This window comes from Erinaceus europaeus, chromosome X, assembly GCF_950295315.1.
Source record: "Erinaceus europaeus chromosome X, mEriEur2.1, whole genome shotgun sequence".
Classification (NCBI taxonomy): domain Eukaryota; kingdom Metazoa; phylum Chordata; class Mammalia; order Eulipotyphla; family Erinaceidae; genus Erinaceus; species Erinaceus europaeus.
The window spans coordinates 103,966,313-103,990,633 of record NC_080185.1 but is presented as its reverse complement, the minus strand read 5'-3'; the positions used below and the strand labels follow the sequence as shown (position 1 = coordinate 103,990,633).

At 40.9% G+C, this 24,321-nt stretch overlaps 2 protein-coding genes across 8 annotated transcripts in view; both read right to left on the bottom strand.

Annotated features, from left to right (window-relative positions):
- Nucleotides 1–24,321, bottom strand: part of DMD (dystrophin) — a 2,449,111-nt gene that overhangs the window by 1,730,852 nt on the left and 693,938 nt on the right. The gene's annotated exons all lie outside the window — the stretch shown is intronic.
- On the bottom strand, nucleotides 2,029–2,792 carry LOC103109716 (transcription factor E2F6-like). Its single transcript, XM_060183518.1, has one exon. It carries the CDS (start codon nucleotides 2,676–2,678, stop codon nucleotides 2,079–2,081), a length of 600 nt encoding a protein of 199 aa, XP_060039501.1. The 5' UTR covers nucleotides 2,679–2,792; the 3' UTR covers nucleotides 2,029–2,078.

Sequence of the window (24,321 nt, the reverse complement as noted above, 5' to 3'; positions counted from 1 at the left end):
TAATAATTAACACGTCTGAAACCTTAAGAGAACTGCTGTAGTTGCCAATGGAGGGGTTGGGGATTCAGAACTCTGGTGGTGGGAATGGTATGGAGTTGTACCTGTTATCTTGAAATTTTATAGATCAGTATTAAATCACTAATAAAATTTTAAAAATTATTTTTAAAAAGTACACAATAATTTCACTCCTAAGTAGAACTGACATTTTTCCTATAACTGGTAATAGCCAATGCCTTAATATTTTTAAGAAAAGGGGGAATTATTCCATTATTAAAGAATTATGGTCTGGGAGGTGTTGCAGTGGATAAAAAGTAGGACAATCAAGTATAAGGTCCCAAGTTCGATGCCCAGTAGCACATGTACCAGAGTGATACTCTGAAGTTCTTTCTCTCGCTCACGCTCTCTCTCTCTCTCTTTATATTTTTTCAATAATAAAATAAAAATAAGTTATTGAGGATTTAGGAAATTCTTTATTATCAGGAATCTAATATACATATGGATTTCATGTATTGGAAATGGGCTAGGGGGTGTGGGGGGTAGGGAATAGCATTCCAGGCAATGGAATGGAAGGAGTGGAGAGGTTCACAGGAAGGGACTGGTTTGAAACATGCTGAGTATAGTGCCTTAGGGTCACGCAGCCACTCCAAGAGGAATTTTGAAAATAAAATAAGTACACTGCACAAAACTCACCAAGCATCAACAGGAACTAGAGATTAAAATCCCCTGTAAAATGAAACCATTTATAGTTCACAAAGGATGGAGGAAAACACTACCAGAGAGGAGGAGGTGGGCCCACTCTATAGAAAGGAGATATTAAGAGTTAAATAGGCTTTGAAATGAAGACAGAGGAAATGCATATTCATATTTTTAAAAAGAATCCAAAAAGATTTCATACAGTAACTTTGGCATTTTTATTTGTAGTATTTAAAGGGAACAGTGCTGGCTTAAAACAATGTATGATTTAGAATCCAATTCCACATGTCTTCAAATGTATTATGCCCACCAAAGTACCAGTTTCCGTCCAGTACAATCCTTGATGGCAACTGCATACTTGCCCCTTACGTCTTGGGGGCACCGCAGTCTGCAAAGAGGAAATTGCTCCAGGAGCTAGTGAACTCCAATCTTGGCACTAAGAGCCAGGCTATAATACTTTCCACTAATTTTATGATCTTAAAACAAATAACACATGTGAAATTTCAACACCGAGTTTATGGGGACAATGAACAGGATTCTAATGAGAAGTCACAGATACCACAGAATGTTAAGAATTTGTTATTCCCCATAGATGTATGAGTATGGATGCATAAAGGTGGAAAGTTTCACTTAAAACATTTTCTTAAGTTATCAAAGCATTATACAACTACATACCAAAAAATCACATTTAGATGCACAAAAACCAGCACAGTCACATAAAAATGAAGCAAACATGGAACTTATCTTTCCATTGTGACAGCAACAATAAGAACCTTCAACAAAATGATAAAATCTATAAAGAAATGTCTGTGTCAGGTCTGAATGACTATTTTAGTAACGCAGTCTTTTCCTTTCAGCCACCAGGGTTCTCCTTGTGACTTGGTGCCTTCGCCTTTCTGGGGACTGATTTGTTGCCTTTTTTTTTAAGACAGAGAAATAGGGCGACAGAAGGGGAGGAAGGGGGTGGGGGAGAGAGGGGAAAAGAGGGGGGAGAGAGGTGGGAAGAGGAAGGGAGGGAAGGGGGGAGAGAGACCTGCAGCCTACTCCACCGCTGGTGAAGCTTCCCTCTTGCAGTTGTGGACCAGTCTCGAACCCAGCTTCTCGCGGTTGGTGACTTGCGTTCTTCAGCGGTTGTGCCATTGATGCCCGGAATAACTCAGGAAAGTTCTTTCAGTAAGCAGTGTCCATTGAACAAACAAGCAGTGAATATAAAGAATTCAAATGTCCACCTAGAAACCAAAAACTGTCCAGTAATCTTAGTAATGAACCATTCAAAGATACTCAGGCTTAAATGCTGAAAAATGAATAAACTTTGCAAAAGTGGGATTCTCAAATGCTATCAGGTGCTCATTTTAAGAAATTCTTCTCGTTACTGTTGGAGAATTTCATTCTTTATCCAGTTCTTCAGGACGCTTGCTTTCCGATGTAGAGGTTTCTCCAGCGTGGGGCATATTATTAGCCATGTGATCCTCCCTTTCACATAAATAAACATCAATCGGGCCCTTGGTGCTTTTTATATAAACTTGAATGGAGTCGAATCCCGGGGTCGGCACTTCCAACTTGGTTTCTTCAGGAGCTTTCACTATAAGAACATTTTGCTCCTGGAAGACGGGAATGGCATTAAGGTCTTGAATCGTCAGGTAGGCTAGTCTTTGGTTTTCTTTGTCATTGGCTAGCTCCAACAACTGCTGAGCACTATCCTTAATCAATTCATCCAGAGCTTCTTCGGTCATTTGGAACTGTAAGATGTCTTCCTTCAGCTTCTTCTGCTGGGGCCCTTCGTCCTGGTTGCTAAGGTCAAAGCCGATCCAGCGAGCACGGTTATTCGATCTTCTTTCAATGAGCCCCATCTCGCTGAAAATATTGATTACGTCTTGGACCCTTCTTTTTCCTACTCCCAGTTGGGTTGCCACCTTTTTTATGTCGAGAATACCCCGGGGAGCAGATCGGAAGAGATCCATAAGCTTTTGGGTGACATGGCTCATTACTGCCGCAGAGTGCGACCTCTTCTTTACTTCCTGAAGCTCTTTCTCTGGAGCTTCTTCCACATCCCCCTGCTGGGTGAGTGGTGTTGGCTGCTTTAAGTCAGTGGGGACCGTGCACTGGGGACTCACCATCGCTTCGGCTGGCCAGGACCTTTGCTGCAGCGGCTCGAGTCGGCTGCCTGGACGGCACGCGGATTTTTCCTGCTCTCGATGGACCGGTGATGAGCGATCAAGCACAAATCTGGCCTCGTGCACGACTTGGTAGGCAGGAGGTGCAGGCTGGCTGGAAAAGCCCGGGTATGTCCGACCAACAGCCCCAAAGGTTATAGAGCGTCCATACCAACTGCTAGAGGGCCGAGCAGCTCACGCGAACCCAGGAAGCCACGCGCACCAGCTCTGCGCATGCGCCCTGTGCCAGGCGCCAAGGGCCCAGAGAGCACCGCCTCCTTTATGTGTCACTCCATGTTCACTGGATAGTTTCTCCAGTGTTTGGAAACGCGTCCATATATAGGTCTGACGCAAATCCAAGGGGGGCAGAACAGAATCAAATGAAAGAGGTCAGAAGGAGGAACCCACTTATGCTGTCACCATGGTAGCAAGCAGTCATAAACACAGGTTGAGCTCATGTAACAAACAATTGCCCGGCTACAAAATTTCCATCATGCTACCAACAAGCACACCACTGGCGACTCCACTTTCAGATAGTCTAGCAATCACCAGAGACCTCATTCTAATAAGCAAGATTCTGAAAGCAAACCAATTGGCAGTGTCTCAACTGAGTGTGGCGTGCCTCTACAGACACCAAGAAACTCACCTCGCATCTTAAAATTCCGACCGCCTGAAGTCCATGTTACACCCCACACACACACACACACGCTTGGAACCCTGTACATCGAGAGATTGTACGTGACCCACATAACCGCTCTTATTTCAAAAAAAAAACAAGAGACTGATTCGTCTTCGTGTCTGGATTTCCAATCCTGAGTGGCAGCTGATGCATTCAATATGATCCAATGAAAGAGTGATTTTTAATCTAAAGGCATGTTTTTTTTTCCAAGCATACATATTCGCATCTGTAATCTCCATATCCTTGATATGGAGAGTGAGTGGTGGTGCTGTCACCAGGTTCCAGACACAGGTCCCCATCTGCTGAAGGGAAGCTTCATTAGTAGCAGCATGTCTCTCTGTGTGCTCCAGGTGTCTCTCTCTCTCTCTCCCCTTCTCTCACTTTCTGGCTCTAACCTATTTCTATCATAATTACAGAAAGAAATGGATGGAAATGGGCACCAGGAGAGGTGGTTTCATAGTGCAGGAATGGAGCCCCAGTGATAAGCCTGGTGCCAAAAAATATTTAATTAACTAACAAGGAATATATTTGACATACATTAGTTCTATTTTCTCATCTGTGAAACAAAAATCTGAATCCCACTGTCATCATGGTCATGCAAAGATCAAAAAGGACAATCTTGTAAAATACTAAATCTTGATGTTGTTGTTATATTGCAACTGCTGTTTCAGTTATTAAAATTAAACCTACTTGTAGAAGACCATTACAACTATTAACAGAAAACCAGAAGCAGCAGCTGGCAGGTGGAAATGCCTTTCATCATTTACTGCATATTTACAAAGCAATCTCACTTCCCATAGAATCTTATTAGCCTGTGTTCTAAGTACTTGGTGGATGAGCCACACAACAAATCACCCATGACAGTACATTGTGCTAGAAATCAGAAGAAATGTCATGATGAGGCCTATCGTTCAGTGATAACTGCATGAAGGTCAATGTCTGGAGATCTTTGGACACTTTAGTATTTGTTAAGAAGCTGAATAGAGACAGTAGTGTAAATCACAGAAATTTCTAAAAATCATATTACACAGAAAGTGACGACAACAACAACAACAAAAAGTATGCAGTGCACATTACAGCATTTGTGGACTGTGAGAAAGATGGGGTGTGATTTATGCTCATATACTAGCACATATTTTTTTGTTTTGCCTCCAGGGTTATTGCTGGGGCTCCCTGCCTGCACCATGAGAGCCTGTTTGGAGGTTCTAGCAGGGAACCGAAGACCGGTCAGTCTCTATTCGGGGAAGGCCGTCCTCTTCCACCAAGCGTGCAGCTTCGGGAGGGACGCACATGGAGTGGTGAGGGAGGAAGGGGAAACCTGCCTAGGCAGCCAGATCAGCTGAATCAACCCTGGCAATCAATGGGGTGACAGATGTCACAGCCAGATCACCCTCACATGCCTGCCTGCACCATGAACCCACTGCTCCTGGAGGCCATTTTTCCCATTTGTGTTTCCCTTGTTGTTAGTGCTCCTGCTTTGTCACATTCACAATACAGTCTCAAGCCCAAGTCCAACCACATTTGAGGAAACCTCAGTGTTTTTTCCTCTATCTCTGTCTCTCTGTGTGTTTCTCTATTTATCTATCTATCTATGACACAAAAAAACTGGCCCAGAGCAGTAAAACACCAAGGACAAAAAAGTCCCCCAGGACTCAAGTTCACCCCCCCCCCAAAAAAAAAGACTTTGCAAAATTAAGTAAGAAACTTAAATAAATTTAATAAATAAATTTTGATAAAAATTAATTTGCAAAAAATAAGGACATAATCCTCCTAAATAGCAACTATATAAAGAGTTAATGGCCACAAGAGTTCAATCTGATAAGAGCTATTCTAATCTCTAGAAGTATCAAAAAGTGAAAGTCATAGTATTTTATAATCAGTAACACTGATTATGCTGACATTTTACAATAAATTTTTCAAGTGAGGGAACTGAAGCAGCTGATATTGGTTTGATATTTAGTTAAAAAGGCTACTTCTGAATCAGGACTAGAACCGTCTGTCTACATCATAGTTCTCAGCATCTTCCATTCTATTAGAAGATGGTTTCCTGGCATATTTGAAGCCATAAGCTCTGGAAAAAGATCTAAATAATGACCTTTGGCTGCAAATTTTGTCATTAAGTGGGTGGGAAGATAATGACAATTATATAAAAGGACTTTGAAGCCTGAAGATAAAAAACCCCATGTTCAATCCCCTGCAACACCATAACAGAGCAGAGCAGTGCTCTGGTCTGTGGGTGGGTCTGCCTGTCTCTCTTTCTCTCTCTCTCTCTCTGTGTCTCTCTCTCATATATATATATATATATATATATATATATATACACATATATATATTTCAAAGAAAATAAAATATATATATTTTAATTTTGTCATCACCAAACTTTTTCTACATTTTCTATAGTACAGTGAGTCCTATTCTTAATAACTTAGGTGTAACAAAAGTAAATTATGAAATAATGGAACTTTTTAAAAATATTTTATTTTATTTATTCCCTTTTGTTGCCCTTGTTGTTTTATTGTTGTAGTTATTATTGTTGTTGTCGTCGTTGTTGGATAGGACAGAGAGAGAAATGGAGAGAGGAGGGGAAGACAGAGAGGAGAAGAGAAAGATAGACACCTGCAGACCTGCTTCACCGCCTGTGAAGCGACTCCCCTGCAGGTGGGGAGCCGGGGTTCCAACCGGGATCCTTATGCCGGTCCCTGTGCTTTGCGCCACCTGCGCTTAACCCGCTGCGCTACAGCCCGACTCCCTAAAATAATGGAACTTTAACAGTAATCAAAAATTCAAAATAAAGGTGATATTTATTCTATTATTTTGCCTACCAAATTACTAAAGGATAACATGATAAAAGTCAATGTCACAGAAGCTTCAGTGATAGTTTATTGGAAACATACCAAGTAGTTCCAATTAAAAAAAAAATAGTTTGACGATGTCTAGAAAACCCTTACAAAAATCTCGATTCAGTAGTGTTTCCCCCCCCTCAGGAATCTTATTGCAAAGCAATAATCAGAAAACCTTTATGTGAAATTTAAGTCCTATTTACAATATAGCATGAAAAAAGATACTTTATCAGACAAATAATCCATTCCAAATAACATGATAGAGAATTACACATGATTGGCTAAAGGTAAAAATTACATGGAAAATTGAAATGTTGCTTTTGGAGAGTTTGGGCAATATTAGAGAATAAAATCTTTAAAAGATAAAATCACAGGGCACCAATGTAAAAACCCTGTGGTGAAGGGGAGGGTGGCCATTGGGCTTACCGGCGCGGCGGGGGAGTGGGGGGGCGGGTGTGGATGGTGGGGATGGGACACAGTCTTTTGGTGGTGGGAGTGGTGTTTATGTACAATCCTATTAAAATGTAAACATTATATAAACCACTATTTAATTAATATGAGAGGGGAAAAATTGATCATATGTCTAGAACTTCTTAAAACACAGACTGAGTCTTTTTAATACATAGGCTGTCTTTGATATGTTGACTCTCTCAAAAGCCTAGACCAGGGAGAACAGAAGTAACTGGTAGCACAGCTATATACAAAATGCTGGGTATTATACCCTAAACCCTAACAAAGGGACTTTCCAAAGTTAACCCTATCACCAAATAATGTGACGATAACAATAACTATCCATTGTCTTCTTGAACCCTAAGACAACAGGAACCTCACATTTCCACTATGGAGCCTGTATTTCCCCCAGTCCTGGAACCTTAGGGTGGGGCCCACTTTTCTGCATGCTGCTCTTAATTCAAATCAAATAATATTGCATCCGCGGGGATCGCAACCTAATCAACGCAATGAGTGCCACCCCAACATGCTTCACTTCAGACTGTGACCAGAGACTTCAGGTATGGAATGACAACCCTTCAGCTTCATCACTCGGGTGACACCTTTCCTTTCATAGTATTCTCTAATTCCATTCCAGGTGGTCCACTCCCCAATAAAGTCCCCAAACCTAGATATAGTCCAGGTCCCCTGAGATAGAGCATAGGTTCACATGTGCCCATAAACTAAAAATATCTACCTGAAAGCAGAAGTACACAAGAGCATGCAGGGAATAGAATACCCCCCCAACACTTCATCTGCACTATTCCAGTCTTTAGGTCCATGATTGTTCAACAATTTGTTTGGCTTTGTATGTTAACTCTCTTTTCAGCCACCAGGTTCCAGATGCCAGCAAGATGCTGACCAGACTTCCCTGGACAGACGACCCCATCAATGTGTACTGGAAGCTCTGCTTCCTCAGAGCCCCCCCACCCTACTAGGGAAAGAGAGAGGCAGACTGGGAGAATGGATCGACCAGTCAACGCCCATGTTCAGCAAGGAAGCAATTACAGAAGCCAGACCTTCCACCCTCTGCAACCCACGACGACCCTGGATCCATACTCCCAGAGAGATAGACAATGGGAAGGCTATCAGGGGGAGGGGATGGGATATGGAGATCGGGTTAGGGGAATTGTGTGGAATTGTACCCCTCTTATTCTATGGTTTTGTTAATGTCTCCTTTCTTAAATAAAATAAAATAAAATAAATAAAAATAAAAAAGATAAGATCACAGAAAAAGATGCATGATTTATAATAACAATTTTCATGGAAAAGGCTAGGGGCATATGCTTCAAAGTATAAGGGCAGACTGAGATTGAAAATCACTTTTTCTTTCCTTCACACACTGTATTTGGCATGCACCCATTCTGTAATTGCATTTATTTTTTGTCATATAATGAAAGGATAAGTAAAGACTAAAAAGGAGGGGGAAAAAACAAAGCTGCCTTTCGGTATACCCCCAATATACACACCTACCAAAAATGGCAATGCAAATCAGTTTGTTAGGAAACAGGTGCCTTCAAGAAAACAGTTCTTATCGAGAGCAATCAACCTCAGGAAAATCTGATTAACCAGCTGCCAGGCACAACCTTGGAACACCTTTGGGAAATGTGAACAAGAAGCTCCACTGTCTAAAGCTCAGGTCAGTTTCCTGCCAGGAGAAAGACAGGAATTGAATGATGTAGTAATGTGCATATCATGGAATCAGAAAAGAAGATGGTCTTAGAAGGTAACTGATGCATAAATGTACACTCTGGGTTACTAGCCAGCCTGTTTGAAATTATAAATAAATAAAATCACTTAGAAACCACCATCAGAAGAAACCAGAATCATTTCCCAGAGAATCTGCACTAAGAATAAAACATTAAAAATAACCAGACACACTGTTTCTAAGAGAATGGGGGTTGTGTGAACCAGGAAGAAGAAACCTGTAGTCACATTTCAGCCGAAGGGTGAGATAGTTCTAAATACAAAAAATATGAAATACAAAAGTACAGACTTGGTCAAAAACCAGCTTGCTAGGGGAAAGGGAAAAGAAAAAAAACACAGACCTGAAAGTGAATTATCATTCCAACACTTGTAAATGGAGGTTTGTGTTATCATGTCATCTTACCTCTAAGCACTAGAGTTTTAAGTTGTGGAGGGGAAATATCATTAACAATGGAGTAATTCATTAAAGCGAGACTAGGCCTGCTTTATTTTCAATTTTGCAACTAGCACTACATTCTATGTTCATTTTCCATTTACAAATCATTGTATACAATGGATGCATGACATTCTAATGAGAGCATAATGTACATGGGTCCTCTCAAGGTAAACACACTACAAGACATACACTGCCATCTCTAAATTAAATATTCCTTAATGAACCTATTCTTTTATTTCAGCTTTTCACTCATTGATTCAAGATACATTCATTAACTAGTGACAATTCTTCTCATTAAAGGGCTACAAAATAAAACAGTGCAAATAATTCCGGTTCATGATAAAATTAATCATAAAAAGCAATGAATTCAATTTACTTCCAAAGGCATGCTAAACAGTTCTGCCTTCTAAACATTCAGTTATTCCTTTCAATAAATGCTTAGCACACAGCCAACTAGAACTATCAATATCATCTTGGTTTAAGTAGAAACAGTTCTCAAAATGCATAATGCTAATCTAGGGCCAAACAGGGAAAAACAAACCAGGACTTTGCAGTAGACTCCAGATACACTGAAAACTACATCAGCATGTTGGGGATTCCTCAAGCAATGTAAACTATACCTTTGCCAACAAAAACACAACTTTACATATTCAATCTGATCAATAATAACACCTGCGAGTACTAGTATTGGTTGAAGAAAAATCCTCAAACCACAATATGAGATTGTGAAAATGCATGTAACATCAGAGTTAGTGCTGTATTCTAGAGAGCCCTGCTTCACCAGTCATGGGGCTTTCTCCCTGCAGTTGGGGACTAGGAGATCGAACCCAGAACCTTGCACACTGTAACATCTGCGCTCAGCCAGGTACACCACCACCCAGCTCTGTGCTGTATTCTAAGAGGCATTCTGGTCTATCAGAATACAGTGGATCAAAACAATGAGATCACAACTCATGGATCTTAGATGACAGTGGAGAAAACAAATTACAAGTAAAGAACTTTAAAGTTCTTAATATGCCTCTTACTAATCTGTCTCTGTCACCTAAGTCTTTCTGCCTCGCTGTATACTAAAAGACTGTCTTTCACAAACACAGCCTCACTGCAGGACTGGAGGGAGGGGTGTGCATGGGAGTTCTGCAGATTTACAAACCAAACATTCTTACCATGCCTGAGAACAAGTGCAAAAGAGTAAACACCAGACAAATGGGAATTTTCAACCAGCCTGACCTCACAAGTTTCAAATAAACCGGTTTTAAGTGGAATGCTTTTATCCAAATAGCAACATCTTCTATATGCACCCAAAGTTAAATGTCGTGTGTTTACATTTTTGATTCCCCCGTGTAATACATTTCAAGAATTCTCTTTTTCTTTTTTCTTTAATTTTTTATTTATTTTTAAAAAGGAGACATTAAAAAAAAACATAGGATAAGAGGGGTACAACTCCACACAATTTCCACCACTAGAGTTTTTTTTTCAACTACTTGCTAGGTTTGTATTTGATTTTTAAATGTCAAAAATAAAAATAATCCTTTGTGACTTTAAACCTTAGGAAATAATTTTCAGTGCATAGTCTCTAAAACCAAGAGAATAGATGCCGGCTTGATCTAGCAAAAGCTAATCGGCCGGTGCAGGAAGCTATTGCGAGAAGCAAAGTATTTGTGGAGCTTCACAATCCTCTCTACATAGCTGTTGTGGGCAGAACTACTGGTGTCACCAATTGAGAAGTTTTTCAGCCCAGCAGCATTCAGCTCTGCTTCCTTAATTGTCACCTGCTGACTTCCTGCTTTGCTTTTCATCTAGCCAATTTGACTTTTTCCCCCTACTGTCAGAAAAAGTACAGCAAGTTTCATAGCCCACACAGGATCTTCTTCACTCCCACACAAATGTTCTATTTCTTCTCCCTCAGTCTCTTCAGTGGGAGAAATGATAGCGATAAACAACTGAGCCAGAACGGAGATGTTCATTTCCTTTGACACAGATATCATTACAGTGTTTTCTGGTATGTTTTTGAAATATGCAGGTAAGAGTACTGGAATAAAAGCAGTCCCAAGGCAAATCCCTCAATGATAGGTACTTCAAAGGGGAAGTTGTATGTACAATTATTTTATTATAGTAACTATTGTAAAAATTTATACATTCAACTATCTAAGAGCATAGCCTTTTCTTTTTTTCTGCCCTTCCAGGGCTGTTCCAGGGGGCTCAGTGGTGGCTCTGAGTCCACTTCTCTTAGTGATCTTTTTCTTTCTTTTTTTTTTAAAAAATATTTTTTATTTATTCCTTTTTGTTGCCATTATTATTTTATTGTTGTAGTTATTTTTATTGTTGTCGTTGTTGGATAGGACAGAGAGAAATGGGGACAAGAGGGGAAGACAGAAGAGGGAGAGAAAAACAGACACCTGCAGACCTGCTTCACTGCTTGTGAAACAACTCCCTAGCAGGTGGGAAGCCTGGGGCTCGAACCAGGATCCTTGCACTTTGCACCCACTGTGGTACCACCCGACTCACTTTTTTTTTCTTTTCTTCTTCTACTTTATTCAGTAGGACTGAGAACAGAAATTGAGAGTGGAGGGGCTGAGAGAGAGAGAAAGACAGACACCTGCAGACCTGCTTTCCTACTCATGAAGTGTCCTCGTTGCCAGAGGGGAGTGGGGAGTGAGAAGCTCAAACCCAGGTCCTTGCACAGGTCCTTCAGCATAGTATTATGTTCACTTAACCAGGTGTATCACCCTGATCTCAGAATAAATCCCTCTCTCCATTGTTACTGGTCATCTATATCAGGAACAACAAAATAGATCCCTTTGTGGGCCCCCATAGGACCTTGCCCTCAACTTGGATCAACAATGGTAGGGAATGTTCCATCCTCTGAAGGGAGGCTGGACAGCATACTCTATGCAACACCTGAGGAAGATGGGTCCTAATATTGGGGCAGCTTAGAATGTTCCTACTCATGACCACAGAATGTGAGCTCAGATCTGCAGGGATGCAGAGGTCACATAGGCTCCTAAGCTGAATATGGGCCCCAGATCAGAGCAAATCAACAGGGTTCACAGTCAACAATATTTGTACACCGTTCCCATACTGTCTTCCCTGTTCCAGCTTTCTGTTCCTTTTCCAGCCATGACATCATCTTCCCAGACAGAGGAGGAAGATAAAAGGGCTCTGATCTCCAGCTCCACCAGCACCCAGAGAGAGAGAGAAGGAAAAGGAGAGGGCCATATGGAGGAAGTAATGCTGTCATGAGCGGTTTGGAGGGGAAAAGATGATTGGAACAGGTAAAAAGGGGGGTGATCATGTGTAAATGTGGGCAGATAGTTGTAGAGATTATTGCTGGCCCATGTCTCCAACCTTAGGGGAACTGTGGTGGATTGCAGTGAGGAGATTGAAGATTCAGAACTCTGGTGGTGGGAATGCTGTGGATTCAAACCCCTGTTGACATGTAAAGAAGGAGGAGGAGGAGGAAAGGAAGGGAGGAGGGAGGGAGGGAGGAAGGGAGGGAGGGAGGAAGGAAGGAAGGAAGGAAGGAAGTCCTGATAATGAGAGAAACCAAATAAAGGCAATAGTGAGATACCACTTTACACCTGCGAGAATGTCATTCTCTATTAAAAAAGAGAGAAACACCAACTATTGTTATAGAGGCTGTAGTGAAATAAGAACTCTCCCACACTTCTAGTCACAATAAAAACTGATCCAACTCCTGTGGAAAACAGAAAACTAGAAATGAGCCTACCATATTACCAGACAATTCCTTTTCTAGAAATTTGTCCAAAGGAAACAAAAACACCTATTCAAAGAAGTCTCTATACACTTATGCTCATAATAGTACAATTCGTTATAGCTCAAACTTGGAAGCAAGCCAGATACCGAAGGGCAGATGAGTGGCTAAGAAAGTTTTGGTGGAGTACTATGAAACTATCAAAAATAGCAAACTCATCTTATTTGTCACTTCTTGGATGGATCTTGATATTGTTCTGTTGAGGGAGATCATCCGGAAGCAGACTGCTGCATACTGGAGGATCTTGCTCATAGATGGAACTTAGGAAGCAAAGACAATAAGGGAATACATATGGTGAAACTTAAGAGTGGAATGATGGTGGGAAGGGACCTAAGTTGGGGAAGAGAGTATCTTGCTGACACCTATCATGGGGCAAGGAGAACTTGAACCTGTGTGTCAACAACTATAGTCGACGATTAATGTACCAATCAAGTAGGGGCATTATTTCAAAGTAAGTGATGGGATACAATGTGCAATGTAGTATAACTTTACAATTAGACAAGATTATATTGTGTTGGATAAAATGGATGTCACTGGAAATTATCATGCTGAAGGAAATAAGTGAAAAACAACTAGAAATAATTCTGCTCATTGGTGGAATGTTGATGACTGAAGCAAATAAATCTGAAAATAAGGTAGGCATTCTCCTGAACTTTGTAGGACTACGGTGATAACCAGAATGGAGACAGATGACTTTGATGTTGCGTGACTTCTCTGGTACACACTATTTATGACAATGTGACTATATCCTGGAACATTGGAACATTTCTTTCTTTTTTTTTTTAACCTTTACTATTATTTATTATCACCAAGGTTATCACTGGGGTTCAGAGCCTGTTCAATGAATTCACCAACCATTTTATCCTTCTTTTTTGGACAGAGGCAATTTGAGAGAGAAGGGGGAGATAGGGAGAAAGAAAAAGAATCACCGGTAACACTGTTCACCCTTCATGAAGCGTCCTCCCTGCAAGTGAGGACCAGAGGCTTGAACCTGGGTCCTTGCTGCCAGAACATTTCTAATTGTGTAAACCAAGGTTAAATCAAAATTGAGAGAGTTGAAGGGAAAGAAAGATACCATTGGGAAAAGGAAAAAAAAAACAAGGAGCCACAAGTATTTATTTCCTCAGAAATTGTGTTGAAGAGACTCTCTTAGCTATTAAATGACTTTTAATTGAAAATCAGAACCGGGCAGGGGTGCACCCAATAGAAAGCACATCAGCAAGCAGAAGTTCAGGTTCAAGCCCCAGACCCCACCTGCAGGGAGGATATTTCATGAGCTGCGAGGTGTGTCTACAGGTGTTTCTCTTTCTCTTTCCACACCTCCCCCCTCCTCTGTATTTTTCTAGCTCTATCCGATAAATAAATATTTTAATTACACATCAGTTATGTACAGTGCATCTTATTACCTTCTCTCCTTCACTCTTCAACACTCTCTTTTAAGTTGAGAATATTGCACCAAGTCATATAACTAGTGACCAAAGCAGATGGAGCGCTCTCGGGTCCACATCCCCATTCTCTTATTTCGCTGCACTGGACAAACTCAAACTGACTTGAGTCTCTATTTTCCATTGTGTCAAAGTTTTCCTTAAATTATTGATCAAATTCTCAAAAATAAGATTTGATTTGCATAACATTTCGTACTCTAAGAAACAGAACCAATTTTTATGATAAGGAAAGAAACATTCATTTTTTTTTAAATTATTGAGCACTAGTAGGTTAATCAAGAAGCATTTGAGTGATGACCACAAAGTTAGAGTATTTTTAATTCAGATTGAAAATACTCAAGGCACCCGAAGACTAATGTTTTATTCATTGTTTCTAAGCTTTGGCATTGCCTCTACAAAATAGCAGAGAGCCCTGCACAAAATAAGAGCCTCAAAAATATCGACTAGTATCTTGTTAGCCTCTTTCTGGCCCCAGGTAAAAAGGTTAACTTCTCAGAAGCTGAAAAGAGTTCTCACATATATTCTACTAAGTTCCTGACCACACTGCAGACTGAAAGACTGAAGCAGATGAAACATTCTCCTTCACACTCAAACTATGGCCTGTGCAGCATAGGGTCCTAATGGAGACTCACAATTACAAAAGCAGCTTTGGAACCTGATAGCTGAGAACAAGAGTAGGATTCTGATAAATAATAATCAAAAATTAGACATGGTGCATACATGTGTGTGGTCACTTACATGATTACTGTGTGAACAGGACTGTGCATGTCTTGTTTGGAAACCAACCCCATTAAGACTAGAGATTAATGTAGCAAAGAGCAGGTAGAGAGAAGGAAAGACTTTATGAGGTTTGCCATCCCTTTTTAAATTGCTGGATGTTCACTTTCAGCAGTAACAATTGAAAAATGGGTTCAAATGACCAACACTTGGACAAAGGGTTAAAAGTGATATGCTGGTAGCGCAGTCAGGTTAAGTACATGTGGTGCAAAGTGCAATGACTGGCGCTAAGGATCCGGTTTGAGCCCCCGACTCCCCACCTGCAGGGAAGTTGCTTCACAAGCAGTGAAGCAGGTCTGCAAGTGTCTTTCTCTCCCCCTCTGTCTTTCCCTCCCCTCTCCATTTCTCTCTGTCCTATCTAACAACAACAACATCAATAGTAACTATAAAAATAAAACAACAAGTGCAACAAAAGGAAGGAAATAAATGAATACATATTTTAAAAAACTGATACGCTGAATATGACATGTCAGTTTCTGGACATTATTTTTTGGATCTAAAAATTCAACTTTGGTCGGGCAGTGGCGCACTCACTTGACCACACATTGCTGTTCTCAAGTTCAAGTCCCCAGTCCCCACCTGCAGGAAGAAAACTTTGGGAGTGTTGAAGCAGTGCTACAGGTCTTGATATCTCATTCCTCTCTCTGTCTCTCTGTCTCTTTCTCCAAAGCACTGAATAGCTCTGGCTTATGGGGGTGCAGGGACTAAACCTGGGACTTTGGAGCCTGAGGCCTGAGAGTCTCTTTGCATAAGCATTTTGATATCCACCCCTGCCCTCTCCCTCTCAATGTCTCCCTTCACTTACAATTTTTGTCTCTAGTCCATAAATAAATAAATAAATAAATAAATAAATACTTTTAAAAGAAAAGAAAATTCAGCTCTTGAGTAATTTTTCTTGTGACTGAAGTGACTGACATGGGTCCAGCCTCTCTGCTCTGTTAGCCTGGAGGGTTGCTCAGTGAGTGTGTCCTGTAAAAGTCAAATTGACCCCATGTTCACAGACATCATAATGGGGAACAGGTCCCTTAGTGGGGCCTATCCTTCAAAGGAAATAGGTCGTATTGATCTATGAGCTTCTAAGGCTTAGTCTTTTAGTTTTTCCTGCTTTTTAATTTTTTCTTTCTTTTATTAGTTTGGATTTAATCTCTCAATTTTAAACACTTTTATTGCAAATGCAATGCATGCTTATTGTAGTGGAAAATTAAAATAGTACAGAAGCATATAAAGTGAACAATGGAAGTAGCCCACATCTCTACAATGCTCTAGTCCTATTGTCAAGAGAGAATACTTATCATTAGATGCTATGCTATCTGTCTTTGCAATCCATTCAGCCAATCCTTTGTCAAGGTAACAATCCATCTATTCATGTGCCTATGAAGGCAAACCACACACACACACACACACACACACACACACACACACACACACACACTGCCTCTCTCTCTCTCTCTCTCTCTCTCTCTCTCTCTCCCCCCTCTCCCCCACCTATTGGCCTATCTTTCTTCATGTCATCTTAGGATAATGCTTGGGTGTCATAAAATCAAGGCCTTACTCTAGAAATGTCTTCATATCTATAATCCTTCATCTATGAAATAATACTAATGCTTTTCAAAGATTTAAGTAAAGTATATATCTTTATTTAAAATACTTATCCCTGGGCTGGGTAGATAGTCTAACAGTTCTGCAACAGACTTTCATCCCTGATGCTCTGAGGTCTAAAATTCAAACCCGAGCACCACCAGAAACCATACTTGAACAGTGATCTGGTCTCATTTTTTGTATATTTCTCTCTGTAGCTCTCTTTCACGAAAAAAATCAATTACTTAAATGACTGTTCGATTAAAAAAGATATTTGTCCTTAGGGACAAAAATCAATGGAACTGGTGGTGATTATGCTCAGTGAAGTAAATAAGATAATGAAAGATAAATACCAGATGGCTCCTTTCACTCAGATGTGAACTACAGAGATTTGAAACACACAAACTTGGAACCAAAATGGGATGCACTGGATCGACCTTCTCGTGGTGCATCCCATGAGTACCCATTCATTGGGGAAACTGATGATCCTTCCTAGCCGACTGAATCCACCTGGATCCCAGTCACTTTCAAAGCCAGCAACAAGCAGCTCCTGACAGCTTTCAACCTGACCTGTTGACTGGCTACGGAAGAAGGGCAAACGCTAGAAGAAGAAGGAACCAAAAAAAATAGTGACCAACCTGTGTCTAAAACCTAGGAGAACTGTGGAGGTTATTCTTAAAAGGGTGGGGACACAGAACCTCGATAGCAAGTGTGGCATGAAACTATAGCCGTGTTTTATTTTATAATCTTGGAAACCATTAATAAAGATAAAAAATAAACAAGTAAGAGCCAATGTCATAAAATGCCTATTAAAAGTAGGTTTTAGCAAAATGCAACTTTCTTTTCTTTTTTTTTTAAACGGATTTATTTTTTTATTTATAAAATGGAAACACTGCATGGCGGCGCGAAGGACAAGAACTAGAATATGAATCCCAGTTTGAGCCCCCGGCTCTCCACCTGCAGGGGAGTCGCTTCACAGGTAGTAAAGCATGTCTGCACTTGTCTATCTTGCTCTCCTCCTCTGTCTTCCCCTCCTCTCTCCATTTCTATCTGTCCTATCTAACAACGATGACATCAATAACAACAATAACTACAACAACAATAAAAAGCAAGGGCAACAAAAGGGAAAATAAATATAAACAATTAAAAAAAGGAAACACTGACAAGACCATAGGATAAGAGGGGCACAATTCCACACAATTCCCACCACCAGAATTCTGTATCCCACCCCTTCCCTTGATAGCTTTCCTGTTCCTTATACCTCCGTGAGATGGACCTAGGATCATTATGGGGTGCAGAAGGTGGAAGATCTGGCTTCTGTAATGTCTTCCCTGCTGAACATGGGCATTGGCACATTGATCCATACGCCCAGCCTGTCTCTTTTTTTCCCTAGTTGGATAGGGGTCTGGGGAGACAGGGCCCCAGGACCCATTGGTGGGGTCGTCTGCCCAGGGAAGTCAACCTTCAATAGTTTTTATATAAAGTTTGAATTGTCTTAAATTTAATAATGCATTCACTCATCTTTTATTTATTTTGCAACTGGGACCCTATCATTTTTAAGGGTTATGCTAAGCTGAGTAGTTAAAATCAGCACATATGAGAACAAAAACCAAAGGAAACTACTCTGTGAAGAGGCCTGCAGTCCAAATGCCTTGCATTCTATACTAAAGAGTGATACTGGGCATACTACAAACAAAGCACACTCCTATAAATCTAATTCTCAAAGGTAAACTCTCTAGCTATAACCTGTGTATGAAGCCATATTTTCAAACTTTCCAAAGTGGTATCTCTAGCAAAGAAAAAATAACTATTAGAATGATCCCTCCTTTTTTTTTTTTAAGATGATGGTGGCACCAAGTGCAAGGACTGGCATAAGGATCCTGGTTCAAGACCCCGGCTCCCCACCTGCAGGGGAATCGCTTCACAGGCAGTGAAGCAGGTCTGCAGGTGTCTATTTTTCTCTCCCCCTCTCTGTCTTCCCCTCCTCTCTCAATTTCTGTCTGTCCTATCCAATGACAGCAACAATAACAACAACAATGACAAAACAACAAGGGCAACAAAAGGGAGAAAATGGTCTCCAGGAGCAGGGGATTCATGGTACAAGCACCGAGCCCCCGGCAATAACCCTGGAGGCAAAAAAAAAAAAAGATGATGAAGATGATGATGATGATGACTACACAGAACTTGCTTACTGCTGATTAGCACCGGTGTTTTGACCTGGTCCTTTCCAGACTTGGCCCATTCACCTCAGTTTACGTACACTGGTGGTCCAATGCTCCTCAGAAGTCACCACCAAATTAATGCCAAACTTGGTGCTCAACACAGCTAGAACTCCTGGGCTCCTGTGATTGTAGGTGGGGAGACTGGGGCGCACCACCACACCCAGCAGAACTTGTTACTTGCATTGCATTTTGCCCTGGTTTTCATGACCAGTGTTACTTGACATAAACTTAAAACTAAGTAAAAGCTCAGAATTTCATGGCAAGGCACTTATCTCGGGGGGCTTGCGATGGCACACACACCAGGTTAAGGGCTCATAGTGCTATGCGCAAGGACCCAGATTCAAGCCTCCCCAACTCTTTCCCCACCTGCAGGAGGGGGAGAGACTTCATAGGCGGCGAAGCAGATCTACAGTTGTCTTTCTCTCTCCCTCCCCTCTCAAATTCTCTCTGTTCTATCGAATAGAAAAGAGAGAGATTTGCCTCAATTCTCTTTAAAATAGGATATACATATGTGTGAGTGTGTTTCCATGTCTAAAGTACTTTATTTAAATATAACTGATATTAAACTTATGCATCTTCAGATGGCAGAGGAGGCTATAACTGTTAGAGCAGTCGTCTGACTTATTCACCTACACAGATAGACATTAAGTTTGAGAAGGGAGGAGAAGCAGATTCCGAATCCCTAACTCAAACCAGACATGGCAGGAGGACACAGGGCTCCCCTAGCTCCTATCTCCACTGGCATAGCAACAGCTCTGAAATCGAACCTACATTCATTAGTTCTCTTCGCACCCACATATTTTATGAATCAAAAAGGGGTACATTATTAATGAGCAAATAAATTAGATGGAGGTGCCCATGACTCGTTGAGCCCACATATAACCATTCACAAGGTCCAGGGTTCCAGCCCAGTGTCCACCTGCACAAGGTGTGAAGGTGCTTCAGGAGAGGTTAAGCAGGTCTGCAGGTGTCTTTCTCTCTCAGTCTGTATCCACCCCCATCCCTTCTCAGTCTCTCTCTGTCCCATAAAACAAAACAAGGGGTATGGCTGCCTGTAGGGACTGATTTGACTGCAAACATCGAGCTCCAGCAATAATCCCGGTGGCAATGAATGAATTAAGTAATTAATGAAGCAAGCTTAAATATTTTAAATACTACTAAGGTTCAAATAATCTTGACGGAGCAAAGCTCCTGTAAATATATAAAAGCCAAATGTCAATTCTTCCCCCAAGATTTCAAATTCCCCATTTTCCTATTATAGGTTTGTTATTCTGTGTGAGTGAGCATTCTGCAATGAAGAATGAAGCATATGACATTTTCAGAGGAAATACTCACATTGCCAAAAAATCAGAGTCAAGTAATTATCTGTAACTCTAGGTCTTTGAACTAAAATGAATTAAAATAAAAAAGAAACATATATTGCACAGCTTAAATTGATCACAGTAATATGCATCTGCTTCCAAATATTAAAGCTGAACAACAGAAATACAAGATTCTATTTTGGCAGAAATTAATCTTCTGCATCTTGTACAGGGGCACACTATGCTTTGGGCATATTACATGTGGGCTCACCGCTGTGCTTCTGTTTAAACTATTTTCACTACCAAGAATATGTGATTCTCTTTCTTTTCATTTATTTAACTGAATAAATGCTATCAATCCATCAATGTTCAGGTGCTGTGAAATTGTTTCCCTGAACACAAGAGCTCAGTACAAAATTACATCTCCAGCCTCTGAACTTTTAGAATCAGGTGCATTCTAAGTTCCTTGTGAGTGGGGGTGAGGGGGGGTGAGAGGGGGAGAGGAGGAGAGGGAGAGAGAGAGAGAGAGAGAAATTCAAAAATATTTTAGATAAGGGACTTGAGATTCTCTTTAAAGTATTTTAGAAATTACTTCCTTTACATTCTGATTATTCACTCTGTTTTATTTTAATGTTTTAGTCCAGAGAAATTGAGAGGGAAGGAAGAGATAGAGAGGGAAAGAGAAAAAGAGACACCTACAGACCTGCTTCAGCACTTGTGAAGCTTCTCCCCGAAGGTAGGGACTAGAAAGTTTGAACTTGGTTCCTAGAAAATGGCAATGCATGAGCTCAAGCAGGTGCGCCACCTCCTGGCCCCCAAATTTTTATTTTCTGTTTGTGTATTTTCAACAACAGGGATAAAGCCGCTACTCAATACTTGAACAATTCTACATTTCCCGGTGGCCCCTTCCTTCCTTCCTCCCTCCCTCCCTCCCTCCCTCCCTTCCTTCCTTCCTTCCTTCCTTCCTTCCTTCCTTCCTTCCTTCCCTGTACAGCAAGGTAAGGAAATTTTTTTCCGCCAGGGTCCATTTGCTTATTTATAACACCATTTCAAGGACATAACAATTATTATCTTAAAAATTAGCACTTAAGACTTGGAAGACAGGATAATGGTTCTGCAAACAACTTTCATGCCTACGGCTGAGTTCCCAGGTTCAACTCTGAGCAACACCACAAGTCAGAGCTTGTAGTACTCTGGAAAAATTAGATAAATAAATAAATGTTTCTTTTTTAAATTTTAATATTTATTTATGATTGCATAGAGACAAGAAGAAATTGAGGTGAGAAAAAGATATATAGAGGGAAATCTGCAGCCCTGCTTCACCATTCATGAAGCTTTCCTCCTGCAGGTGGGGGCCAGGAGCTTGAACACAGGTCCTTGTACGTTGTATTGTGTGCTTAACTAGGTGAGCCACTGCCTGGCCCCAGTAAATAAATATTTCTTAAATAAAATAAAATAAAATACATTTTAAAAATAGCACATAGGGGGGCTGGACGGTAGTGCAGCGGGTTAAGTGCACATGGTGCAAAGCGCAAGGCCTGGTGTAAGGATCCCGATTTGAGCCCCTAGCTCCCCATCTGCAGGGAGAGTCGCTTCACAAGCCGTGAAGCAGGTCTGTAGGTGTCTACCTTTCTCTCCCGCCTGTTTTCCCCTCCTCTCTCGATTTCTCTATGTCCTATCCAACAACAATGACAGCAACAACAACAACAACAAGAATAACAACAACGATAAACAACAAGGGCAACAAAAGAGGAAAAATAGCCTCCCGGACCAGTGGATTCATACCGAGCCCCAGCATCACCCTGGAGGCAAAAAAAAAAGTAGCACATAGTGTTGCTATAAAAAAAAAATCAAAGATTTATTAATTTTGAGTCCAGGATACTGGTGCTTAAACAGGGCCAAATTTTCCAGTTTGTGTGTGCGTGTGCGTGTGCGTGTGCGTGTGTGCGTGTGTGTAGGTAGGTAGGAAGGAGAAGAGGAGAGACCATAGCAGTGCTCCTCCACCACTCATGAAGCTTCCACCCTACATATGCTCCCAAGTGGTGGACTAGGACTCAAACTTTAGTCCTCATGCATTATAAAGTGTCAGATCTAGTGAATGAGCCACCTGCCAGCCTCTCAGTACTTAATCAGTACTTTTCTTAAAGGCAATTCATTCAGAATGGAAAGGAAACTGACGGATGCCAGGCTCTTCGCTTGAGACCGAAGATACTGACAAGACACACACATCCTCTGCCATCACAGAGATTACATGCCATGATATATATTTCTTTGTTTATTTTTTCCCGTGCACAGGTCAGCTCAGGCTTGTGCCAGTGCTGTGGATCAAACCAGGGAATTCAGAACCTCATGCATGACAGTGATTTTGCAATAGACCAATGAAACTACATCAAACTGAAAAAAATTCTGCACAACAAAAGTAATTATCACTATGACAAACCCCCACAGGATGGGAGAAAATTTTTATATGTCAGAGAACTGATAAGAAGAACACACACACACACACACACAAACTCACCAAAGTTAACAATAAAGTCAAACAAATCCATTGAAAAATGGGGGTGGGGGGATGTGGACATAATCTTGTCCAAAGAAAAGATTCAAAGGGCCCGAAGACACATGAAAAATTCTCAGTCAGTGATGATCAGGGAAATACAAATAAAAACTAGAGACCACGTGACACCTGTGAGGATGTCAATACATTAGAAAAGGGGGAAATGTGCAAAGCACAAGGACCAGCATAAGGATCCCGGTTCAAGCCCCTGGCTCCCCACCTGCAGGGGAGTCGCTTCACAAGCGGTGAAGCAGGTCTGCAGATGTCTATCTTTCTCTCCCCCTCTCTGTCTTCCCCTCCTCTCTCCATTTCTCTCTGTCCTACCCAACCAGGACAACAACAATAACCACAACAATGTTAAACAACAAGGGCAACAACAGGGAAAATAAATAAATTATTTTTTTAAAAAAAGGGGAGAAATGGCAATGGCTGGAGAGGCTGTGAAAGAAATAGGACTCTCTCCTACATTGCTGGTGGGAATACACACTGGTCCAACACCTACAGAAAACTGTCTTATCTGAAGAGTCATCAGAACTCTAGCGATGAGCCTGCCTTAAGACCCAGCAATCTATACTTCTCAAAGGGATTTACTCAAGGGAAACAGCAAGACCTATCTGAAACGACCTGTGCACACCAATGTTAAAAAGCACCGTTTGTAATATCTCAAACGTGGAAGAAACCCTGATGCCCAGTGGACAAGAGAATGGCTCGCGTCGTTGTGGTACACTGAAACAAGAAAATAGCAATGCCATTAGCATTGCTTTGTCTTTCGTAGGGGAACAAGGACACTATCGTTGTAACACCAACATTTGAGTTGTATCAAACCCTAAAGAAGAAGGTACATCTGCACTGTTCGATTACTGTTTTTTTTATTTTAGGATTCTTAAAATATGAACTTTAAGAAAATTATATACAGTGAGTGTCTAATATCTAGCCTGATCTGCACCCATTAAATGCCTGTGGAAAAGAAATTAAATGATCTGCAGTAGTCATGCAGTTCTTTATTATTCTGCCAGACTTACTACATTTTCCTTTACCATTACTTGGTTTTTGTTCCATATTCATTTGCCTATGTGTCTATGTTGTATACAGGGCAAAGCACACAGGCTTCTGGGTGAGTTATCTTGCAGACCCTATTTCTGACAGCCCTCAATTAGTGAATGAGCATCACATACCATACAGTTGATAGATTTGCCATCATTTGTAAGACTTTAAATAGATGCCTCAAAATTTATTCAATATTGTATGGTCTCTTACACAGTAATAAGAATACGGGGGAAATGTGCTACAGGGTGCACAAAAAAGTGTGAACATTTACAAGAAAGATACCAGTATTTTTCCAACTGACTATGGGAATGAGACTATGTGAGTGAGACTGAATCTCAGAGAGTTAATGTGAAATGAAAGGCTTGAAGCTGAGCCATGGTGCTATTTCCCAAGACCCTAGTTCCTGTTCATTATCAGGCAGCTGGTGGCAAGCCCTACTAGTCTATAAGCAAGTGGGCCTTTAAGTGGGACTAGTTATATTTGGTACTTAATGGACACATAAACCAACCATTCAATGTACTAGGGATATGTCATTCAATTCATATAGCCCACCCCCAAAAGGATTTGCCATACATTTCTACAAAGTACTTCACTAGATCTGAAATTCACTGTCTCAAAAGCATGGGTA

Coding starts and splice junctions, on each gene's coding strand:
- LOC103109716 (XM_060183518.1), bottom strand. CDS start 2,678: ATGAGCCATGTCACCCAAAAGCTTATGGATCTCTTCCGATCTGCTCCC.